At 38.0% G+C, this 25,418-nt stretch overlaps 1 protein-coding gene across 1 annotated transcript in view; it reads left to right on the forward strand.

Moving 5' to 3' along the window:
* The window catches only part of PDE11A (phosphodiesterase 11A), a 126,369-nt gene that overhangs the window by 14,519 nt on the left and 86,432 nt on the right, over positions 1-25,418 (forward strand). Inside the window, 1 exon segment of the mRNA XM_032693770.1 lies at positions 2,354-2,512. Coding sequence (XP_032549661.1) covers positions 2,354-2,512 — 159 coding nt within the window.

Consider the following 25,418-nt stretch of genomic DNA (forward strand, 5'->3'; position numbering starts at 1 on the left):
TTTTAATGCATTGGGGTTTGCAGTACTATGACTAAGACTTTAATAATTTTGTAGTTTTGGGTGTAGAAATATACTCTGTGCAGCACTGTGGCCTCACACAGAGTAGGAATGACAAGGAGTATGAAGCAATTCTAGTTTTATTTATGATTTAGATTGTACTGACAAGTGAAGTCATCTTTGACTGTGTTGGAAGTATTTATTTCTTATGTACGTTCCTCAATAAATGTGTAACCTCAGGCACATTAATTGCCTTAGAAAACAAATAACAAAATACTTGCTGATGTTACTTCAAAGAGAATCTTTTAATTAGTATATTTATTCTTCAGCATACATGATCCATATTTTCCAGTATTTGGTTGTACAAGATTGATTTCTGTCATTCTGTTGTAAGAGGGGTCCTATGCTCACAGTACACATTCTGTATTTTTTTGAGCAAGAGTATGCTTTATGATAAATAGGATTACATTGCAAGCTTATTCAATCATGATTTAGGGACTTTATATAAGAACTAATTAAAATAAATCAAAATCTTTGTAGTTAATTATGCATTAACACTGCTCAAAAAACCTAAATATAAGCGGATGCATAAGCATATGAAATAATCATGCCTAAAAAATGTTAAGTAATAATAAAAAACCCTGTTGATTATGCTAGATGAAATTCCTGACCAGCAGAATTTGAAAATAACCAAAACTACAAGAAGTTGTACTTGAAAAATTCTTGAATAAATGATTGCTACTTGTCAGGGAAAGCTTAAGGGTAAACATCTGTTGTGGGGATTCAATTGCTCTGTTCTGTTATCACTAATGAGAGTTGTGGTACATTTGCCCCTTAGAGCACCGCAGATTAATGAAAAAATACTCTAGTTCATGTATACTACATTTTAGGAACTTACAGACTACCCAGATATTTGCCCATACCATTTCAGCCTACTTAACAGTGGTTTTGTTGAATGTTAATATTGTGAGACAGTCTCCATGAAATCTTTCATTTCATCTTTATTTAGTGTTAGTATAGTGACTTCACAAACATAAATTTAAAGCATCACAACTTCATAAAGCACTTCTGTCTGAAATTGATTCTTCCTGGTATTTCTCATGTACTCATTATAAGATTGTATAACATAATATATCCCTGGTGACTTCCCAGCCAGGGATAATCTAGAAATTAGTACATACCAGACCTGCTCATTCTCCTCCACTGCGTTCTCCATTAAGGTAGCACAGCATTCCTTCCAGCTTGTTATCCTTTTGTACAAACCCCAGCATGGGCATGCTTCACACACTCTGTGAAAATACATCTGGTGAACTGCAGACAGCTCTTTCAGTGCCTTGGAGGGCTACAGTGTGTGCACAGAGGAGCTCCGGGACCTCACCAGTGTCTGCAAGGGCCGTGTGGTTACCCACAGCTTGACTGGTAGGAAAATTTATTGGCAGTAATATAGAGATAGTAAAGCAAGCAGTATTGGTTAAGGTTGAAGAAACTGAACACTGCCTGTAGCCACATGGTAAGCAGGAACTCGATGACCACTTTAGCTGCTGGTGGTTTGCTTATCTGTGTTAAAACATGTGAAAGCTGTGGGCAAAGTGACTCTGACCGTCTGCGGCCAGGACCAAGGACTATGACCCACCTCTCAAGCCTGTCACAGTCCCTCTGGATGGCATTCCTTCCCTCCAGTGTGTCAACTGCACCACACAGCTTGGTGTCCTCAGTAAACTTGCTGAGAGTGCTCTCAATCCCACTGTCCATGTTCCTGACAAAGATGTTACAGCGCCAGTCCAAATACCAACTTCCAAGCAATGTCATTTGTCACTGGTCTCCTTGGATATTTAGCTGTTGACTGCAACTATTTGAGTGTGACTGTCCAGCCAATTTGTTATCCCCTGAGTGGTCTATCTGTCAAATCCACGTGCCTCCCATATAGAGACAAGGATGTTGTGTGGCACAGATGTGGTGCTGAATTGTGTGTGTCTGTAAGGAGTCTGTGCTTTGTCAAGGTCCACAGCGTGTTATGCAGATTCCCTTTTCTCATATTTATGTTCCTCGTACATTTATCTTCATTTTCCATGTTCTCCTGGTAGCTGCTTCGGTAGTGATTCTTTAGTTATGTCATTCTTCTAATTGAGGCATAAATGTGGGACTTCAGTGAATGCAATTATGTAATGGTAAACCTTGTACTGATTTTCTGAGTGAGGAAAAACAGCTAATAAAGAAGGGGGTAGTAATAACAGAGAAACAACAGCATAATACTACTGAGAAATACTATATCAGACACTGAGAAAATAACTTTGCTGCCTGAAGAAAGCTTAGACATATGAAATGTGTGTTAATATTTCTTTATTTTCTTTTGCAGGATCGACGCTTTAATGATGAGATTGACAAACTGACTGGATACAAGACAAAGTCACTCTTGTGCATGCCCATAAGAAACAGTGATGGAGAGATTATTGGTGTTGCCCAAGCAATAAATAAAACTCCAGGAGGTGCCCCTTTTTCTGATGATGATGAAAAAGTAAGATTATATATACTATATATACTTTTGTATAGTTTTTTCATTCTTTTCTGTAATTAAGTAGACTTGTCTAAAGACGCTTAATCCAAATAAGTAAATAGCACAGCACTTGTGTTCATGATGTTTTTGGAGATGCATAACATAAAATGTACATTTTTTTTTTTTGTTCTCAGTAAGAAATGTATATCTGTGCTGTAAATGTGTGAGTTCTTGTGGCTGAAACGTCAACTTAATCTTATGTAGACTTTTTTCATGTAGTAGACCTTAATGGGAAGACTTTTATTTTTTGAAAACTCTACCTGTAAGAATTAGTTTGGGGTGAAGGCTATCACAGAGATGTTTCTAAGCTTGTTGACTTTAAAAATCAACATATTCTCTTAGTGCTTCCTGTTGGATAAATGCCTGTAGCATATGTAAAAGAAATTTTATTTTAGAGGAAATTATGCATATACAATTCTGTGTTATTCTAAAATATTGCAGACTTTTAAATACCCATGAAAGGAGAAAGAGGGAAGAATATATTGAATGAGTTCTGACATGTTGCTTTTATGGAAAGGTAAATGAGAACATAACCATCATTGTGGCCTGTAATAGATCTCAGATTTAATGAGGACTGGCAGTCCATGTGCTGTTGTTTCCAGATTTGTGCTTTTAAGTTTCTTCACTCGCTTGATAACCTAGAAAGCATGATATACCTCTGGGAAGCAAGAGAGTACAAACTTTCATGAGAACTGCCTAGCAGGATTAGCAAATAGGTCTCTTATCGTAATATCAGCAAAAGTGGTTGTGAGGAAAGGGAGCAAGTGAAAACTGGGAAACCCTCTTCAAAATAAGAAAAGAGCTGCCTGGGTATTAAAGTAGTTTGTGCAGAAAAGCTTGATGAGTAAGTGGTAGAAGGTATACTTTCAGCTTTATGTTGGTGTTACAGTTTCTGACAACCAGCAACTTCAGAATGGTTAGAAGATGAAAATCTAAATTACTTGTGTTTTTCCTCCCCTCCAAGCCCTCTCAAAGAAATGTCAGTATCATTTAAGTCTGGCTCTTGTTTGCAAGTGTCTATCCTTTTTTAGTATTGTGTGAAGCAATTAAAATAATGTGTGGGGATTTTTTTACAAAACAAGAAGACTATATTGTATAATAAAATGTCTCTTGGGGACACTGCTGTCTTGACTCACTAGGAAACAAAGAATTATGTTTTCAATTAGAATTAAGTAGCTGCTAGCATCATTTTTATGTACTCTTAGTTATTTTCAGGAAGTTAATAGCAAATAAAATATTTAAGATTTGAGGAGGTTTTAGTGTTCCCGAGCTGTAACCAAGTTTATATTTTGCAATATCTAAAATGGAGTATTATATTTCAAAGTTTTTCTAGTTTTGTTTTTCATGGCAAATTCACAGGGTTTTCTTTACATCTCTGACCACAGTGTTAAAAGCACAGTGCTAATAACGAATATAAGAGAAGTTTCCACGTTTAATAATTACTTCCTACTGCCAAATTTCTTTTCTCCTGTAAGGGATGTTTCAGCCAATTCATTCTTTAAGTGCAGAATTAGATGACAGCCACGGGCATGAAGGAAAGATGTTCAGTGTCACAGTGTGTATTGTCACCCCAACATTAGTGGCTCAGTTGCACAGACTGATTTTGGAGATTTCCACTTGATACAAACAATAGTGGAATACCTTACTTAGAGCCATCACTATTGCACTATGTTGTGTAGTTGGTAACTCTTTAGAAAAATAGACAGGTGATGTACTCGTACATGTATTTTGCAAGTGAAGAGACCAGTTCATTTGCACAGACACAGAGTAGAAAGATAAAGCCTCAAACCCTTGAAAAGAACTGTCTACTGTACATGCATTGCCAGCGCTGTGCTTAAGATTCATTTGAGTATATGTGCTGTTTGTTGGTGAGTCATACTTGTTCCAGGACTGGAGAGAAACTCAGCCTAACCAGAGTTTGACAGTCTGTGGTTTAGATTATTGTATGCCCTTTAGAGTCTTCTGAAGTGCGGTGCCAAAACAAATCTAATACTCCATCAGAGAGGCTTAACGAACAGCAGCAGCAGCTCCACGGTCACTTAAATTGGCATCCTGTTTCTCTCAGCCTCTGACGTCCTCCTAGACGGAAAGAAGTGAATTAACTGAGGGGAGAATACCCAGGGCAGCCATCTTGAACTAAACCCTGTTTGTTTTACTGAAAACCAGTAGTTTGAATGCAATGAGATCTCTCTGGGGTAAGGGGGGGGGGGAAGGGGAGAACTATATTTGGTTGTCTGTGCTCTGTGGGTAGTTTTATTAAAAAATATATCTATATATTCCAGGCTTCATCAGATGTATATATGGGTTGTGGGGGCTTGAAGATTGCAGTGTTCTCATGCTCCAACATCTGAATTTCTTATATTCCTAATAGAAGCCCTGTGATTCTAAATTGGCCAATTTTTTGTACTCTTCTTGGTCCATATTAGTTAAAGCTTAAATATATTCTATACCAGATCTACTATAGATTTTGCTATGCCGATTTTCAGGGATTTTGCTATACCTACTAATTCATTTTCTGTGAGTTTTTGCATGATGAGCTTAGAACCATGCTGGCAGTAAGGACCATATCTTGATCTTAAGGAAGTAATCAACTGTAAATAAAACTACTAGGAAAGGAAGTGATCCATAACAGGCAAGCATCTCTGGCTGTTGTGAAAATGATGACCCCAGCTCTGCGAATGTGTGGAATTTACAAAAAAAAAAAAAAAGTCACCTGAAAATAATTGGTGGTTTCACTAGAAAGGAACATGAGAAACAGATAAAGATTTATTTATTTTTTAATGTTTCATATATTGCAGTATATGATGACCTCTTGCTAATACTTACCTTGGTTCTTTGGCATGGCAGTGAGACTACAAAACCTATTATTTAAAATTGGCATAATCCTCAAAGGTATCATGTGGCCTATATGTCATTTACATCCCAACACAAGAGACAAATTTGGTGAAAGAAGACAGAAAATAACAAAGACGTTTGAAGGATGAAGGTGCTGAAGCACTGCAACTATCTGGGAAAACTCTAATGGTCTATTAGGCACAGTTCTCAAAAAGTACTTGTTAAAGAAATCTAAATTAAAATAAATCACAGTAAATGAACCGTCTTGCTGGAGGAATTTAAAGCAACTTGCCGTTGGAATATTTGCTTTATCAAGGAAGCTTCATATTACTGGTTTGCAACCAACAGCACAAAATGACTGCCATGGCTGCTATTTGCATGGACTTCTTTCTGTCTTACATACATTCAGTCATGCTTTCAAGTTAAGATGAAAGTGCAGATTTCTTTTTAATTACAGAACTTTAAATGTACTTGAAACTTATGAAAAGCATAACTGTATCAATACCTCTGTTTTGAGACTGGTATTTAATATTTGAATCAGATATCTTTCTTTCTGAGGTATGAAAACATGTCTTAAGATGTTTCACAGTGATATTTCAATGAACTATTTTATTTTTTTCAAATATAAATATATATATTTTCCTAGATTCAGGGAAACCCTGTAGCTGGGTGTTTGTGTTTATATTACATTAAATCCTTGATACCTGTTTGATACCTCTAGATGCTATCATAAAAGAAGCACACTGTCAGGTTTGGTATCAGGAAGGGATTCCTGCAATTGCCAGCAGGAATTGGAACCTATTGGTTCTTCCCATATTTCCTGTGCTTGTATCTTCTTAATTATTATGGAGAGACTTAAGCAAATAAGAGCTCCTGCCTATAAACCTAGACTGTCATTTGGCTAAGGTTTGTAGTATGACTCAAAGCTCAATAAACTAAATGGAAGGATCTCTGCTTCCTTCGTCTGCTTTAAAGATCTCTGTTAACTTCTACCATAGGAACATTTAATTAAATGTAGACCCCCAAGTCTACTTTATGAAGTTTTAAGTTCATTCATCTGGGTCAGAGCATTGTAAAGAGATCAGTTTTGGCTTCTGTTGCCTCTACTGGGTGCAAACAGGCTCCCAGAGTCTGAGCACAGTAGACTGTGCTGCTTTCCTTCATGCTTAGTTCAGTCATGCTATCAAAACCTATTTTTATTAATTACATTTTGTTAATTACATCCCCATTCCCCAATTCCAGAGGAGTTATGGGGATAAGTGATCCATCAGAGATGTGAATTATGAAGCATTCAGTAGTACCTAGGGTCTAAGTCTTATTAAGAGAACTCTGGGTCTTCCTGCAAATTCCTTTCATTAGTATTCACAAAGCATTGCAGCAGGCCTGGAGAAAGAAACCCAGATCTCTACTGGTCAAACACAAGAACAAACTTCACAGGAATACTGGTAAGGCAACAAAATGTCATGATCATGGAAGCCTTTGTGCAACCATACTATGTTATTCAGTGAGAAGCAGAATAAATTTTTCAACAGGAAGCCTGGAAGCCAAGAACTCTGCAGTTCTGATGATAATTTTCAGACACCTCAGGAACTTGAAACAGTGATACTAATATTACTTTTTTTTAATTAAAACTATATTAATAGAATTTTTGCTTAAATGCTTTGAATGCTAAAACAACAATAATGAAAGATCTCAGGAGGATTAGAATTTTGTTTGATTCATCTGTCAGCAGAAAGATCTCCCCATCTGAGAGCTGTAATGTGTATTTGTGTTACAATAAAACTCTTAGGTACTGCCTATATAAGGAATTGATTAGAAAAGCTTGTTTTTGTTGGATTTTTTTCTGGAGAAACCGCTGCTCTTACATTACCTAAAGAATAAAGTTTTTACTTTCAGCTGTCTTTTCTTGGTGAAACTCCCTTAAACCACGTAAATTATTTTGATCAAATGTCTTATTAGGAAAATCTTGATTGCTTGAAGTGAAATCTGCCCTGGGGCCTTATTACAGAAGCATGTAAGAGAGAACCTTTGTGGTCAACAGCTGGTGAAGCCTTTATTTCTGACAGTTACTGGAGATGAGCCCTGTGGGCTGGATGGGAGGACTTTGTCCCTAGTGAAGTGTTTTCTGAACTTCTGTCAGTCTATTCAGTTCTCCCTAGCTGTTCTTCATAATAACTTCAAGGCTTGATATACTTTTAGAAAATAGCATTTTGCATCTCCTGTGAATTGCTTATCTTTCCTGAAGCAGAATGAAATGTTCATACAGCAGTTTCTGCCATCAAAAGTATTTCCCCCTGGAATAGTGATGCTGAGCCTATCTGTAGCTACAGGTTACAAGATGAGATATTGAAAACTGCTTAGCAAATAATTTTGCTAAAAATTAAGTCAAGCTCTGACCTTCAGCATATTTATATGGGCTTCCTAAGAAACTGTAATTAAAAATCCATATGTGCTTTCAGACTTTCACTTCTATGTATTCTTACTTTATAATAAGGAATTTACTCTCCTTTTTGAGCTCAGCCTGAGCTTTTGAAGCCTTGTGGAATGCTTTCTTTGCATGTAGCATACATTATTTGAACAGATCTGGTTAGAAAACACCAAAACAATTTTGCAAAAATCACTTTCAGCTTTTTTTTTTTTTTTTTAATAGTCCCAACTTTACATATAGTATTTCTCATCTCTATCCCAGCTTTACCTATAGTGTTTCTTATCCCCATGAAAATTGTGCCACCCTGCTGTCCTTGATTGGTTTGTAAAAGTGTAGCTGGTCTGTAATTGGCAAACTCCTGATTGTACGTTAGAAGGAATTCAGTTCTCCTCCGTGTTATCTTTCCAGCTGTCAATCTGAGAAATTCCCGCCTTTGGCCCAGCAGCTGGAGTAGCATGTAAGCAGCAATGTAGCTGTAATGCCTGCTAGGAGTATACAGGAATGTGTTTCCCCTGTATCTGGGAAAGGGCTGTTTAAATCTGTGGCCAGAAATGAGTAAAACCCTTGTCCTTGTCTTTTGTAGGACCTTTCTCTGTCAGCAGCTGAAAGCAAATGCCTGGGATGAGGCAAGCACAGGATGGTATTTCTCTCATATGGTCCACCAGTTTAGTCTTATTTGCAGCTCAGGCCCTGACATGGTATTTTTGTATTTAATACAGCCCCAGGGATTTTCTACTTAAGAATTTATTCAGGCATTTCTTGAGGCAAAATAAACTTATAGCTTTCACAACATCCTGCATGTTGTGTGAAGAACTGCCATGTGACTTCAATTAATTTAATGCTATTCCCTCTTGTTTTGCTTTTAGTGAACACAGTGAAAAGTCAGTCCCTATTGTTTTTCACCCCAGTTGTTTTGTCCTAAGAATCTTCAGCAGTTTCCACCTGGCGCAACAGTTTTTTCTGCAGTCATCTGTCTGCTTTTTTAGGAGAGGTGCCTGCTCCCCAGAGCCCCTGGGCAGTGCCTCAACACTGCTGTGACAGTTGGTACTTTCCATGTCTGGAGAAGTAGAAGGCATTTGAAACAATTTTTTTATACACTCGAACTTGGAAAACCAAACGTGCTTTTCTTAGTGTTTTAAAACTACCTCTTAGTTATGCCAAAAACTGTTTTTGAAAGCCTGGGCAGGTCTACATTGCTTGTTGTCATCTTGATGTTATTTACTGCATTACCATGAAAAAAAAAAAGTTTTGTTCTTCATTTAACTGAGCTAGCCCACTTTGCTGCTGAGCTAGCCCACTTTGCTGATTGTTAATTTTAGCAAAAACTCTTTGTATTCTTATGAAAGATTCCAGAGCTCCCCGAATTGCTGTGGACGTTGTTTTGTGTTTTTAATAAAAACCCCTCTGAACTAAAAGCATGTAAAACAAGTCAGGTTACCAGTGAGGGTTAGTCAAAAAGATTAACAGTTACTGTGCTGCCAGATTATGTGTTCCAGAGTAGAGCTGACTAAATTGTGAAAGCTAAAGTAGTTTAACCAAGTAATGATAGCAATTTCACATCTCTTGCATAGCTGCCAATCACTAAACTGGGGTTAAGGCAATCAATATTATGATGACTTTTGTAGTTGAAATGTTGTTGGAGCTGTAAGAGATAATTGAGCCACGTTGGTCCTAATAGTGAATGGTGGCCAGAAGTTTCAGGCAGGAAATTATGCAGTGCAGTTCAAGTAGCTCTTAACAGGGTTATCAAACTGTGTTTAGAAAAATATTTCCTGTGAGCATCATAGTGATACAGGCAGGGGCACCAGGAAGAATACTTCATGTAACAGTGCTTTGTGAAAGCTGTGAGTAGGATCCTTAATTGCTAATTAGGTCTATGTGGAATGCTATTACTTAGCATAATTATCCACATACATTTTTAGTGAAACAAGAAAATATTTATACTGGCAGCTATGTAAGGCTACAGGCTTTGGACTGAACTTGGCATGAATTTAACCTTAGTATTAATTTACTGGCAACTTGCTGTCCATGTAGTAGAATGGATAAAAACAAATCTTGGTTTTTTCTTTTCTATTTAAAAAAAGCAAAAGGTTTTGCTGTATAAAAACAGACTGGCATTTTGTGATGCTGGTGTCATGGTTACAAAGCAAATTCAATGATAATAGCTATGCAGTGTTGTTGCAGGTTTTAAACTGGGACGTGAGTGGAAATACCCTGGAGCTGTCGTGGACAGGGCCCCATGTGTGTGATGAACTTGTGGAGATCCAAGAGCTGAGGCTGTCCTAGCTGCCATGTGGTGAGGTGTTAGTGGGATTTTTTGAAGGACAGTGGGCCATATGTTGTGGTCTGAGCTGGAGCAGCCCTTGCAGACTTGTCCTACTGAGCAGAATAGTTATGAATACAGTACTGCTTCCTGGAGTAGTAGAAGAGGAGGCTTTGAAGGGAAGAAGCTTGCCAAGACACATTACCATAAGCACAATCTGAATTTTCTTTTTCTGTCACCCAAAGCGGAAAATGTGGTTAGTGGGGCCTCTGTACTTGCTTCTGTGATTGAATTACAAAGGCTGATAATCTGCACTAGCCTAGAGTTTTAGGGCTTCTCATTCAACTCAAGGTGTAAAGTCATGGGCTTTTAATCCTGTGTGGCCAGAAATTTTGATTCTTGGTGATGGAAAAGATTGTTGCTACCCTAGTGGACATGCATAACAGCTGAAATGTCACCTCTGTAATACAGCTCTCCCAAAGGTAAACTCTGATATCTAGTCTCTTAAACAATATCAAATAATGCCAAATTTCAAGAAGTTGGTAAAAGTGGACAGAGCAGTGAAGGTGTGGGTGACTTACAAAAGCTGAAGTCTGCCTGCAGAAGTGTTAAACCAGCAGATTAACAAGAAGCTTCTTACAAACAAATTAAAGCAACAAGATACTGCATTTAATCTAAGTTCTGAAAAAACATATAATGTAGAGACTGTAATTTGCCTTATAAATGGAGAGAATATATCTGGTTTTCTGTCATGAACATCTGACAAAATGTGACCACTGGGTGATAAACTCAGTAGTTGCTGCCAGACCAAGGAGTTCATATACAAATCGAAAGCATTTTAGTTTTCTGAAGTGGGTTTTGGGAAATCACTGTACATAGGAAGCAGAAGGCATTCCAGTGAGATATGAAAAGCCACCATAAGAACCTATAGGAATGAGCTTGAGCTTTTTATGTGGTCAGCTATCAGTGTAAAGTTTTTGCATTAATGCTTACTTTTGGAAGAATAAAAAAATGGGGATTGTTCATTGGTTGTTTTTTTCCCCCTCAACTATTACAACTTTTAACATATTCTTTACTAATTAGGATCCATTTTCAGAGTAGAAATGGTGGGAAACTTATTTTATAAGCCTCTGTGTTCTGTGTACAAGGAGGATTCAATAAAATGAATTCTTCCACTGAGTAGCTACAGTGATCATGTTTCTGACCTATTCATACTAAGATAGTATGTCCTGAACATTAAAACAAAATACTTCAATTATTGTTTCATCAGGTACTTTTAATGAAAACTGAACTGGAGATGAATAATCTGAATATATTCTAATTTAATTTATTATAATTTGCATGGGCTTCTGTTTTGCTTCTGCTGTCAGTTTTTTGAATTCTGTTAGAATAGATATGTCAAGTCAGATACTAAAATCTATTTTTGCTTATATAAAAAGATTAAATGTTAGATATTTGTAGTGGAATGTGATGTTGAAGCAGGAAATATCTGTTAAAAATATCCAGGAGGTAGTGTTTTAAATGGAACCTGCTTTTCTTGGATGACTGCTGTTCTTCTGATGTGAAGTCAAGCAGACAGTGTGATTTTTATGTCAATATGATTGTGAAAGCGATGAAAGTATAGGAACAATAACCAGAATTTTGTGTATCTGGGTGCATCTTTTACAATGGCAGAGTTCTAGTACCAGAACTGTGTTGGTTTTTTTTTTTTTTCTTTAATGGAATTATTTTGCATTTCCTTTTCTCTCAATATTTTAATTTCAGGAGTTGATCCTCCTTTTTCTGGAGGACAGAGGTTCTGCTGCTGTATATGCTGCCCTGCCTAATGGCATGGTTATCATTTTCCTGTTGTCTGGCAGTGGGGCTACTAAATTGATACTCAGATTTGTAGTCTTGTGATTGGTACTGTTGCATTAACCAGAGCTGTGTGCTGATAACTTTTCACTTTCATTTGTCACATAAAAACTCCTCTCGAGAATAGGCTGATCGTTAAATGTCATTTAGAAGCACACATAGGGATATAGAGACTCTTGTCTCTAAGGCAGGTTTTTGCAGCAGGGAGAGGGGAAGTGGAGGCAGGAAAGGGCAGGGCCAGGGGGTGAAAAGCTGTGGCAGACCCAGGCTGAGGGCACAGCCACAAAGTGATGGAGAAAGCATCCTGCACTCCTGCGTTTGAGGCTCGCGCTCGTGTGCCACCAGAAGAGGGTCTCACCCCCTCTAGTGGCTTGCATTCCTGCCTGGTTGTGATAGTACAAACTTGTATAGCTAGAATAGTGCATCCCAACGATAAATGGTGACCCTCCTATAGCTTAATGTCTCTGCTATTTTTTGTACGTTTTTAGCACTGAAAGATGGCAGCATGTTTTGCAAATGTTAATTAAATAGAAATCAAGTTAGCAATCCTCATGCTGCTTCTGTGCTTCGTGATAGACATTTACTCCGTATGAGCGCAGCCCAACTAGGCTAGGAAGGCTGCCGGTGTTTGCAGCTCTCCGTGTCAAACCAGCGCTTTACCCCTCGGGACGCGGGTTGAGCCCGTTCGGCGCTGTCCCCTTATGTAAGTGAAGTCGCCTGTTCACACTGCCATCAAGTGGATGCAAGGCACTATGGCACCAGCCTGGCACTTGGAAGTTTAGTATCCCCTTTATAATACTTCAAAATCTTATTTTTGCTTACTTGCATGTCTGACTCTGACACCTGCCTGGGAGAGGCCTCTCCTATTTGCTTTAAATACAGAAGAAGCAAAGTCAGTTCCCTAAAACTATGTGTTTATATGGAAAGATGAATCAAGATTTTATTGCTCCATAGTTTGTCTGCGATTGACTTGTCATTTGAGGGTGATTTTGATATTGTTAGCCTTATCAAGTGTTCATAAGTACTTCTTTTGATGTAGACTGAAGTACTTGAACATTAATTACCAGAATCAAAGTCGTGTTCAGCACTGCATTCAGATATTTCCGTGGGTCACATTTGCTTTATAAGAAATTTTTTTGCTATTTCTTTTCCTGTGACTTTATTGCATAGCCTCAGACCTTATTTGCCTGCCACTTTTCAGTGTTTTTCCAAAGACAAAAAGATAAGGAGATAATCAGATCCAAAAATGGGAGACACCAAAAGCAAGACTTTAAGTGTACTTCAGACATCTTCACTCAAAAATAGTCTTTTGACTACTCGATCCAAGACATACCTTGCAGTCTATAGCTGCCTCCCTGTTCATCCATAAAAGTATCCAGTGTGTCTGCATATGTTGGTGCTTCAGTCTGCCATCTCATGTCCTGCAGAGGACTGCTACAAAGAGATCCTGAATTTAACTCCATGCTTAGATGTAATCACTGTGTCTAAATGGGATTCTTAGCTGGCTTTTGGATGCCAGAGAGTGCTCCAAGTAAAACAGACTGGATAAAATGCACTAGTCAACTAATAACTTGAATTCAGGATTCAAGCCTAGGTGTTGAGCTGTGGCAGCAGTGAGAGTGGGGTCTGGTGTAGGAGGCATAGGGGGCAAGGTTTCATTTCTGGGCAATGCAGCTCCTTCTCAGGTGGCCACAGTACACAAGTTCCAAGCCAAACCTGTTAGTAAAGATATTGTGTGTTTTGCATCATCATTAATATGTGCTGCTCTTGAACAGTTCTGAACTAAATTCTGTTATATGTTGTGGTTTCTCTTTAGGAAATCATATATAATACATTGAATGACTTAGTTGATTATTTACTTTCTCTGAATAGAATAGTAGGAGTGGTAAATCTAATGAGAAATTTTTTCAGTACGATTGTTATGGAGATAATAAATCCTCTACTTTTTTAGGTACATTATAGGTTTATCTTACTTGAAAGTGTGCCCTTATTTCATGTGTCCATAATCCAAATTTTTTTTTTTTTTTTTTAACTTAGAAGCCCAACTCAAGGGTCCAAGACTCCAGTACAGTAGGTGCTGGACAGACAGTGAGCAGGAGGCAGCTTCTCCAAAAAGATGGTAGGAAGTATTACAGAAATGACAAATGGGTTGTCATAAGTACTTATCTGATGATCTTTTAGTAGGTTTCTGTAGACCTCTTGGATGCTTTGAGGGAATTTAATTTTTGTGCCTTATAAATTTTTTATCTGAAAGTATGCTATAAAAAGGAAAGTCAAGGGAAGAAGAAAAATCATATAATAGTAGTCATAGTCGAAAAACTGTAGAAGTGGCAAACTCTTCACCTCTAGGAACTAGACTAGGGTTACTTATCAGGCCAGTTCAGGTGGGTAGAAGCATTAGCCAAAAGTTGTTTCTAGTCTTTTCAGGGACAGAATGATAAATAGATACCCTTGTTTGCCACATTTTCATTAATGCAGTTGTATGTTAGGGATTACAGTAAAGTAGAAGGGTACTGATACAATGCTCAAGATTTTTTTTATATCAAAACCGTGCTTTGTGTTTTCCTATTTTTTTTTTCCTAATTTTTAACATTAGTGAAGGGAATGGGTATGTAGGTATACCTCTCTCACATTGCTAATAAAGACATAATAAATAACCAATATTAAAATTATGTTCAAGGTATCATGCAACTGAGAGAGAGTTATACAAAACACTAGACTCTTGGAGGACAAGGTTTTACAGGTGGTTTTAAGCCTTGAGTATAAGCAGCCTGTTTACTTCTAAACTCTACTGACTTCAGAGCATACCAAGCACAGAGTTTTGTTCAAACCTCTTGTCCTTGGCTGAAAATCTGTTGTACCTGACAGAAGCATCATAAAGAGAGCTCAGCCTGGAGGTAGAAAAACGATGTGTTGTTTCAAATTTTCAAAATAATTTTGAAAAACCTTGTCTCTAAGAACTAGACTAGGGTTGCTGATCAGGCTAGTTTAGGTAGCTCCAAATGCCATCTTGCACTTTGTGCTGCTGTCCGATCTGTCTCTTCCATGAATTAAAGAGAAGAGGACATGTCATTGGTCTCCCAAGCTGGGACTGAAGAAGGAAAGGTCAGAATTAATCCCCTTTAACTACAACTCCATCTTTTAATTTCCAGGGAGCACTACATTATTCTCTGTTAGAAATTCAATTAGTTTTCCACATGAGGTTTTAATTCTCTGTGTAGTCTTTTAATGCTATTGAATTAGGACCCCAATTGTATTTTGTATTATACAGGATAACAGAAATAATTGGGTCTAATACCGTTAGCCAGTTGTATTAGCAACTGTATGAATGGGCAGCAGCTCATGCCCAAGGAGTTATCACTGAGATTATAGACTTCCACGCAGCTGGAAGTAAATGAATGTGGTGTTCTGCAGTACAGTTCAATCAAAGGACTATTTATGCAAGATGACTCACCTTAAAACACATGGAGATGATCACAACACTCTTTTTCGTGTCTAAACCAAGGAGAATTACAGAATCACAGAATGGATAAGGTTGGAAAGGACCACAGTGGGTCATCTGTCCAACTTCCCTGCTGAAACAGTCATCCCAGAGCACATGGCACAGGATTGCATCCAGACAGTTCTTGAATATCTCCAGTGAGGGAGACACCACAACCTCTCTGGGCAGTCTGTTCCAGTGCTCAAACACCTGCACAGTAAAGAATTTCTTCCTCATATTCAGATAGAACTTCCTGTGCATCAGTTTCTGCCCATTGCTTCTTGTCCTGTTGTTTGGCACCGCCAAGAAGAGCCTGAATCCATCCTCTTAACACACCACCTTCAAATACTTATAGACCTTAATGAGGTCCCCTCTCCATCGTCTCTGCTGAACAGGCCCAGCTCCCTCAACCTCTCCTCCTGAGAGAGATACTCCAGTCCCTTAATCATCTTTGTAGCCCTCTGCTAAGCTCTAGAAAGCTTCATGTCTCTCTTCTACTAAGGAGCCCAGAAGCAGACACAAGAAGAGAGTGCTCTTCGTTTCATTGTTCAATGGCATAGTAAGTGTGTTATAACCGTGTGTATTGGTATTGTCAAGCATCGGGCTAAACCTTAAAGTCAGTAGCAAGGGCTTGCAGTAACCTTTCAGGTCAGTGACAGACCTGAGAAGGAAACCACAATGCTCTGACTGTTTGCTTCTGTGTGTCCTGGCTACTGGACCTAGTCTTCTCTTCCATTTACAGAGAGAAAATAATTTATGCCGATTGTATTGTGAGTGAGATGGTGATGAAGGCAGCATAAGTGCTGCTATCATGAGGAAAACTGAATTGTTGAATTTAGTTAAAGGAAATTAAGAACTTAGTGTAATTGTGAGCAGACAACTGAATATTTGGAGGAGAAGTAAAGCAACTCTACACAGATGATTAAGGACAAGTCTCTTAGAGCAGTGAGGGATTGTGATCTGGCCAGGTCAGTCTGGGGAGAGGGAATAAAGGCATCTCCACACAGGCTTTTAGGCTGGATTTGTTTTGCAGTTCATGTTGCAGGCCAGCAGGAATATGCCCTGTAGTCCATGTGTGCTGCCCTGCATAGCTTGTCAACTGCTCTACTACCAGCGAGACTGTGTGGTTCTGCTGGTGGGTGCAGTGATTGCCTGCTAGACATATGGATGAAAGCAGATAAAGCCAGAAATACTCCAATCTCTGGAGCCTCATAACTCCTATCAGTATGGATGCAGTCTTTGGCTTTCCATGAATCTGCCCAGGGTAAAAATGGAGAGATGGGAAGGAAGGAGTGGCAATACCAGTGCAAGAAAAGGCTAATTCTTTCCATGTTAGACCAGCAACTGTGAGAAATAGGAGATTGAATAAGTGTGCATAGTTTCTTTGGTTGGTTTTCTTTCAGTGTTTTTTTTTTTTGGTTGGTTGATTGGGTTTTGTTTGGTTTTGGTGGGGGTTTTTTGTTTTGTTCTTGGTTTTTTCCCAGCATATGAAATCAGATTTACAGTTACAAATTAAAAATTAACTGTTTTCAGAATCGATAAACTCTTTGTACAGAAAAAGGAACAGTAAGCCCTTTATTTTTAAACTGCCTCAGGCAATTTGTATAAGTATATAGAGCTCTTTGATACTTTGGATTTGATAGTACTGGCACCACCTATTGGTCTTTTGCACTGAAATCAATTTACACTTTGTGTTCAGTTTCTGAAAAACACCATAAAATTCACTGTCACATATAGGTACTGGTAAAAAATTTTGTCATGAAAAAGTAGCAATAATAAATCCTGTTTATGTGACCATGTAGTATTTCAGGACAATTGACAGGCAAACCTGCAGAATTCAGTCATTTTTCTTCGGTTGTTCCAGTCCATGATTAAGAAAATACTTTATGTATGGGAAGCAGTGAATTTCTTACTATTAAAAAAAATCACGTCAAATGAACTAAAACAAAGTAAGAAGACTTTTTTTTTATTTTAAAGTTCAATAGATAAATTAAAATTGGTTTGGTCCATAAGCAGAGGTGAAGTAGGAATAATAACTTTGAGAAGAGAATGAACTAAAAATAGGTAGAAAGATGGAGAAATGAGTGGGCTGCAAGGACTGCAACAAGACTGAATACATATCACAAGATAATCTACGCTAAGAATATTTTTTTGCGCAGATAAGATAAAAACACTGGGCATTGAGAAAATATTTAAACTCATAATAAAGGAATAAAAGCAGAAGGAGAGCAAATGTGGACAAATGTGCAGTGAGATGAATTTGAATTTTTCTGTTGTGCTTCTACTCAGCTGTAAGAAGCCAGGATGTATGACCCAGGGCACTGCCCTGATCATTCAGCCTTGCCTTGGTTAGTATTCATTGCTTGACTTATGGCAACTTTTGCAGTCCAAAATTATGGAGGTAAAAAAAGAACAAGCCTACTCAATCCTAATCAAATCAAAGAACACTGTTCTATTCTCGGACTTTTAATAAAATATCTATGAGGGGAGGATAGCCTATGTGATGAAAGGAGAGCCTGTTTTCCTGTTATTTCAGTAGCTTAAAGACCAGATATCCTTACTGAGTTTCTGAAGTGTTTTACCGCCTGGTACTACAGAATCAAGCTGAATTAACTGTGATACTGCTTAAAGGCTGCAACTGCAAGCGAAGGCTTGTTTTGGTGAGCACCCTGTAAAAGTTTAAATAATTTGGCCCTGTTATTGAACTGTTAATAACGTAGGCAGAAGCAAGCTCTTAATGTCAGTAAATTTGCACCAAGGAAGACAGCAGCATATTGATTTTGAACACAGCTCAGCTACCTGAAATCAAATGCTCTCCAGTGTGCAGTTCAACTGCCATATTAATACCTTACAGTTTTTCTTCTGAGGCATGCAATGAGAAATATACATAAGTATATGCCTGGAAGAACCTTGTTTTGCTGGAAGCAAAATGTATGTCTGTATAAGTAACTGTAACAGGCTTGCTTATATACCTGATTTTCTGTATAGAGGCTTAGGGTTGGTTTTTGGTTTTTTTTTCATTTAAATAGAACTTTGTTTAGATACACGATCACTTCAGTCTGAGATTCAAAACACTGTGTGATTTTCAGTATTAAGGGGCAGGATGCTGTGTGCTTAGTAGGTGTAAGGTTAATATCTTTGAACATTTACAGTGCAGCAGATCACTGTTTTATCTCTCAGGACATAACCCATTGTATGGTTCATAATGCTGTTTTCACTGAAAGGTCGTTTAGACAGTTGTTCTGAACTGGATTTTTTTCTGTGCCCTTCACCAAATTACCCCAAAGAAAGACAAATGGCCTCATTTGAAGCTGTAGTAAAAACACTTCATGGCCAGTTGCAGAGGAAGGAGAAAGAGATACATAATTGATACCAAACACTGATGGTTCTGCAACCATAGCTAGTAAAAGACTGAGCACTGAGGAAGAACGTCTGAAAGCAGAGACTGTAATGTGAAGGTTCGAATACTTCCTTGGACCAGTGAGTGAGACACTGCAGGCAAGATTGTAATCATAAGCTTGGGACAACAGTATTTTTGGTTGAATAAAATATCTTTTGTCTGCAGTGGCCTGCAACATATAAGTCTTCAAATATAAACAACCCATATAGCAAATAATTCCCATACCTGCTGTGAGAGAAGATAGGATTTTTTTCTGTGTGCAGAGGACCTCAGAAGCCTGTGATTGTATTTATCTGGCAGCCATGTGAAAGGTAGTGTGTTAACACGTCGGATCCGTAGAAATCTGCAAGATAAAATTGCAATGTGGGTTTTACTGGGGAGAACCTGCATCCGGTTTTCATGGCTCCTCAAAGAAAAATGAATTCACTGTCCCCAAATTACCTGGGCTTTGCAGACAAGTACTTTAGGTAAATAATAATGGATATAGTTATACCACCAGAATTTGGCACTGCTGTTCCAGTTTATAAATAACTTTGCCTAGAAATCAGATAGCAGCATGTGCAGGTGTGAGTCATTAGTGCAGGAGACACAATGATGTGTGGAAAAAGAATGGCTCACATCCAAACCAGCCCACACACTTTCATCAGCCCCTTGAAGTCTGCAGCACGGAAAATAAATTTTTCAAGTCAGGCTGCTAAAGCCCACCCAATCTTAAAGCTCAAAGGTGCAATAATATGGAATGCAATGCTTCTCCCAGTGCTTTGTCAATCAGCCATGCTCAAAAGGCAGTTTTGTAAGACACTAGTTTCTGAGTTAATTATCACAATGTCAGCTGAATAAATTAATATCCCCCACATACGCACACAAAAAATGTGTGTCAGAGCTGCTTTCTGTAAATCATTGTTTTAGAACGTGGTTTTTTAAGTTCTAAGGAGTTAAGAAGATAACAAAATTATTACTTGATTTTATTTTTAAGATTTCATGAGCTGAAACTGGAAACAGCTAATTATACTGACCTCCCTGCTTCCAGAGTTAATGGAGGGTGTAATGAAGAATCAACAAGCACCAAATAGCACTTATGATAAGGTGCTGGTTTTGGAGAGAATTCAGGGAAAGAAAAAATGGTACTTTTAGTTCAGGAATATGCCTGACTTAATTCTAACTGGTCTGGCAAAGTTTGTCCTTTCAAGGCTTAAGTTAAGCTGAAGGGGGATAGACAACTTTGGTATCAGGTGAAGGTTCTCGGCAGAACAAATTGAATTCAAACAGGATTCAAGTTATTTTTTAACTGAAGATTAAAGACAGAAGCAAGTGGGTTCTTTTTCATATGAAAGCACATTTGCATTCTAGATCTGGTATGTTTTCAATATTGCAGATTGAATCCTTGTTTATTTTAATAAGGTGCACATTTCACTATTTGCTGAACAATCCTTTTTTGCCATATGTCTTCTTTTTCCTATTTTTGCAGTGAAATAAAGATAGGAAATTGAAGCACAAGTTTAGATCACTTTCGCTAAAATTTTGGCTTCAGATCTTATCAAAAGATACTCTATGGTTTTTCTTGCTTAGTGTTTTGAAATTATGATTAGGATTCAAAGTTCTGTGCAGAGATGATCATCTCCTTTCCTGCTTCCATTGGCATATTCTTGTGCATGGATTGAACAGTCAAGTATGAGAATTGGACATCCTAATAGACATAGAATAACATACAGAAAGAGCAGAGGATATCAAACTATTCAGGCTCTATTACAAATTACATGGTTCTGCAGGAATTGTGTAAATATTTATGCTCAGCCTCTCCTGACTGGCATCTGCTTGGAAAGGGTAAAAAAAAATTTTAATGTCAGTCTGCCTTCTGTGATGTTAATACAGCTAGAGCTGATGAAAATGGCCCGAGGCATCAACCACCTTTCCACATTTTTAAAGACAACAAAATTCTGTAAATTACAAGCACATAAATCCAAATTAAGATGTCAGAGGTATTACTGCAGGCTCACAGTGACGCAGATCAGAGCACTATTTGGCTCAGCTGCTTTTCTGCTCGTTTCTTTCCACTGTGCTCATAATGAAGGAGAGGTAATATATAATTGCTGAACGCACTTTTCTGTAAATAGTTTTATTAAGAAAGCAGTTAAGGAATTTTTCTATACTTTGTGATGGTTTGAAAATCTCATTTCATTTAAAACTAATAAGAATTAGCCTTTTTGTTCCTTCTCGTGGTTTAAGAAGTTATTCTATTGCCTTGTGTTACTTTTCATTTGTCCCTAGTTTAATAGTTACCAACCTCAAACCACTAAGAACAACACTATCTAGATGTATAGATAAGTTTTCCTCCAGCAACTTCTCTGTCACTTACACAGAAACCGTTCTAAAGATGATATTATTACTATACACTACTTTCTTTTTTCTCTCAGATATGTATTTAACATGAGGGTTTGAGCTGTTTTCTTAAAGACAAAGGTTTGTAGAGTTTATTCCCCTACTTCCTTATGTAAAACATTAACACAGTGTAATAGGTAGAAATTACAATGTATGTTAGAAGTGCTTTTAGCCAGGTTTGAAAATACTATAACAGATACTAATTCGATTCCTAATTGGTATAATCAGGTTCAAATAACAGTATTGTTAAGTGGTCCACTGTATAATCAATTCTGCTAGAATAAGATTCTGCACTCCTGCAGAAATATTGTATTTCTAAGGAAAATATATGGGTAAAATGATACATTAAAAACACACTGCATGCCTTATCATTATTTTCATCTTAAAAACTGGAAAAAAAGGATAAGAGCAACTTCTCAGGAGAAATATATGAAGAGTAGACAAATGTCACCAGCATAAAGTGCTCTGACATCCAGTAACAATTATATTAGTCACTAGGTATACATAAACTCAAAATAGGCAAATGTAGAACACCCAGGGCAAATTTCCCAATGTTGAGGAGAAATTCAACAAATTGACATAAGAGTATATGTCAAAAATATGATGTGATTATGTTGTGTTGTGATGCTTCTATGTATTATGGAACAAAAGGTCACAGTACAATGTATTCTGGTTGGAAGAAGATACATAAAATGGTGTGGTGAAAGGAAGGGTCACTTATGCTGTGGATCTCACTTGCATAAGAAAACTTGCATCACTTTTTTTTTTCTAGTTGAACAGAACCAACCCTTTTCATCCCCTTGGGACTGATGCTGCAGACAGGGGGAAGTCAGGGGAACTAAACTTATTCACACCAGGCACAGTGTAACCTGACTGGTTTATGTGTCAGATTCAGGATTTTGTGTTCCAGTTGGAGTTTCAGTTAGCAGGAAAGATTCTTGGTGACATTGGCTCTACTCAGGCAAAAACACCCACCTTGCTGAAGGAGAAGCTCAGCATGGCAAAGGATCAGGCTTCAGCAGCAGTAAGCTCTGCCAGAAACATTCTCTCTCTGTTAAACAAAGTCCAATATGAAAAAAGGCTACTGTTCAAGTAATTTCTCCTTCAGAAATCACAAAACACTTTTCGAAGTATGTGACATAAGAACCTGAATAGAAACTTCTTAATGTCACAGTAATCTTCAGTGCAGACTGCTGTATGTAAATGTGCTAACTTCTTTCTTGTTAAAACTGCAACAGCAGTATTCAGGCAACAGCAGGATTAATTTTCACTCATGACTCATAACAACATGTCCAGATTTCACTTCCCAGTACAAGGGAGACATGGATGTACCTGGATAGAGTCCAACAAAGGTGTCAGAAAGAGGATTAAGGGAATGAAACATCTCCTCTACAAGGAAAGGCTGAGGGATCTGGGACTGTTTATCAAAGGAAGGAATGCCGTCATGGGGGGATTTAGTCACTGTTGTATAAATAGAGGAGGTACGGTTACAAAGAGGACATAGCCAGACTCTTTGCAGTGGTGCCCACTGATAGAACAGGAGGGCAAGTGGACATACACTTCAACAAAGGAAGCTCTGAACAGTCAAGAAACACTTTTTAACTGTGAGAGAGGCTGACATGTTGCTTCAGAAGAGGGTTGTGAAGTCATCCTAGGAGATATTTAAAAGCTGTCTAGACACAGTACTGAGCAAACAGCTTTAGGTGGTCCTGCTTGAGGGCAGGGGGTTGGACTAGGTGACCTCCAAAGGCCCCAACCAATCTCAACCAGTTTGTGATTCTGGTCCTGTGCCTGCACTCTGGCTCTAAAGACAAAATTTAATTTGTACTAAAAGTGAAAGAAGACATCTTCATTCAGTTATGGCTAAATCAAGAATTAGTAGAAGTAGTTTGTGTACTCTAATACTTAAAATCTGCAGCACTGTGTAAATGAATAAATCTATTTCTCATCATTAACAAGAATTGGGAGTTGGTAAGTAGAATAGCATAACAGTTGTAGGTAGAATTGTGACTTGAAGATGACATTCTCAGTGTACAGATGCATATGGAATTTATTCTTGGTTTCAATACCACTCAATTAGCATGATCAGTTATTATGGATAGTATCTGCCGGAGGTCAGATATGTGGAAGTTGAAATGATAAAACCAAAGTCTGCAACTGTGTTTCAGGAAAAATCAACTTTGAGGTGATAATTATTAATTTTCCTATGCCAGTTTAAAGTTCTGATCTGCAACTCTTGTTTTTAGCATTGGTATTATCAGTCTTCACAGCTCTCACTCTGCAGTGCCAATACCAAGATCTTCCCATCTCATACAGTGACATTTATAAAGCTTTAACAGTGTCTTTGGACTGGCTGGCTCCACTGATTTAAGCACAGTAGGAACCAGGAGCTTTTCCAAAATTTTGACAAAATTTTTCTTTGTGACCTTCTTTCTCCCCTCAGATAAATCAGTTAATCTTTCTTTGGCTCAGTTTTGCTGTCTCTAGACAAAAATTATGACATGATGTTGCTGCTGTAAAACTTTGTTCATGGTCTGCCAAAGTGCTTTGATATAGTGAGGTTTAGGCACTGCAGAACTGCCTGCCTTACACAACAGCTACAGGCTCCCTGCAGGCTGGGGACTGGACTTTAGTGGCTCTTCTTTAAACAGGGGAGAGCACCCAGGCAGTAACAGCCCCTCTTGGTCTTTCTGGAAAGCATTACACAGGTAAAATGTCCTCCGTGAACCATCTCAGCTTGATTTTTTTTTTTTTTTTTTAAGGTGATGATATAATTTTGATGTGTCAAAGATGACCAGCGCTCAACCTTTGAAGGAAAGTTTATCCGTGGGTAGAGTTGTGGTTTTGAGGATTCATGACCTTTTGTAATGTTGCTTATCCATATTATTTCAGATGAACTAGTAAAAGCTGCCTAGCACTTCTCTGTAAGACTTTGCTACAAAGGATGGAGTCCTGCCAACTTTCCAAATCAATGGATGGAAACTCTAGAGTTGGTAAAGTAAAATCATCTGTAATTGTTGGGTTGATTTAATGGCCTTCTGGCTGCAGGTGGTCACACAGATATAGTCAGTACCTTCACCGTCCAGATTTGAGAGCCCTCAGTAGCCCTTGCAATGAGGAGTCTCCATGACTTTCAGCTTTTTTACAATATAGAAACATGTTGGTTTACTGGTTGATCACATTACTTTAACTTTGCAGCCCTCATTTGGGCTGCCTGCAGGGTGAGTTCTTCCTTGCTTTCAAGCTTGATATGTGTTTGCTGAATGCCCAGGATGAAGTGCTGATGCCAGACGTTGGCCTTACAGCTGCTTACACTGGCATGGTGATGCTCCTTGTCTGCTACCTCTACTCTTCTTCTGTTTATACACTTCTGATTTTAATAAAACCACTGTTGTTCCTTGTGTAATTTTTCTCCTCTTGTTCTAATTTTTCCTGCTAGAAATCCTGGCTTAATATCACATGTTGAATAACGGAGTGGCAGTTTGAAGTGTTTGCTGGGACAGGGCTTATTAGTGGCTGTCACTGATTCAGGTTTGGGTAAAATATAGAGAAGTTTGCAGTGAAAATAACTGGATTTTGCATGTAGGAGATCAGGCAATTGGATCATAGAATAGTAGCCTTTTTTTCTTTTACATATATTTAAATTATTTTTGGCTTTCTAGTCTTTAGCAGAATTTTTTCCTATTTCAGATTCATTTGGAGCAACAGCATTTAAAATTAGATGCTCTATGGAAATTTACGGTACAATTTATTGTCCTTTCTACTTTATACTGAGTGCTAAATTTAATCCAATGTTAAAATGTTTAAATATGTCTTACCGAATATTTTTAAAAATAGATTTAATAGACACTACCAATGTTTTCGTTTGTGTAACAGAATAATTCAGCATGGCTTGTTTAGATTTTTTTGGGCTTCACCCTTTGCTAGTGAGGGGAGTTATGAATAAGAAACCTTCAAATACCTGCCATAAAAAAAGATATGATTGGTAGATGTGTATAGTTCTGACTGTATAAACAGTTTTACAAGTGTATTATTGTAAATCAAATTCAATTTGTTCATTTGTTTTCCCAGTTTAAAGATCTTGGGTGCACAGCAGAAAAGAAAGATGGGGTTTGTGTTGAGCAACCAGAGGGCAGTGATGGGGCCTGCAGAAAGATGAGAGGCTGAGACTGAACACATTTAAGCTGCACTCCTGCCCTTTCCTGCCCCTTGGTCCTGCATGTGATA

Source organism: Chiroxiphia lanceolata, chromosome 7 (assembly GCF_009829145.1).
Source record: "Chiroxiphia lanceolata isolate bChiLan1 chromosome 7, bChiLan1.pri, whole genome shotgun sequence".
In the NCBI taxonomy this organism is placed as follows: domain Eukaryota; kingdom Metazoa; phylum Chordata; class Aves; order Passeriformes; family Pipridae; genus Chiroxiphia; species Chiroxiphia lanceolata.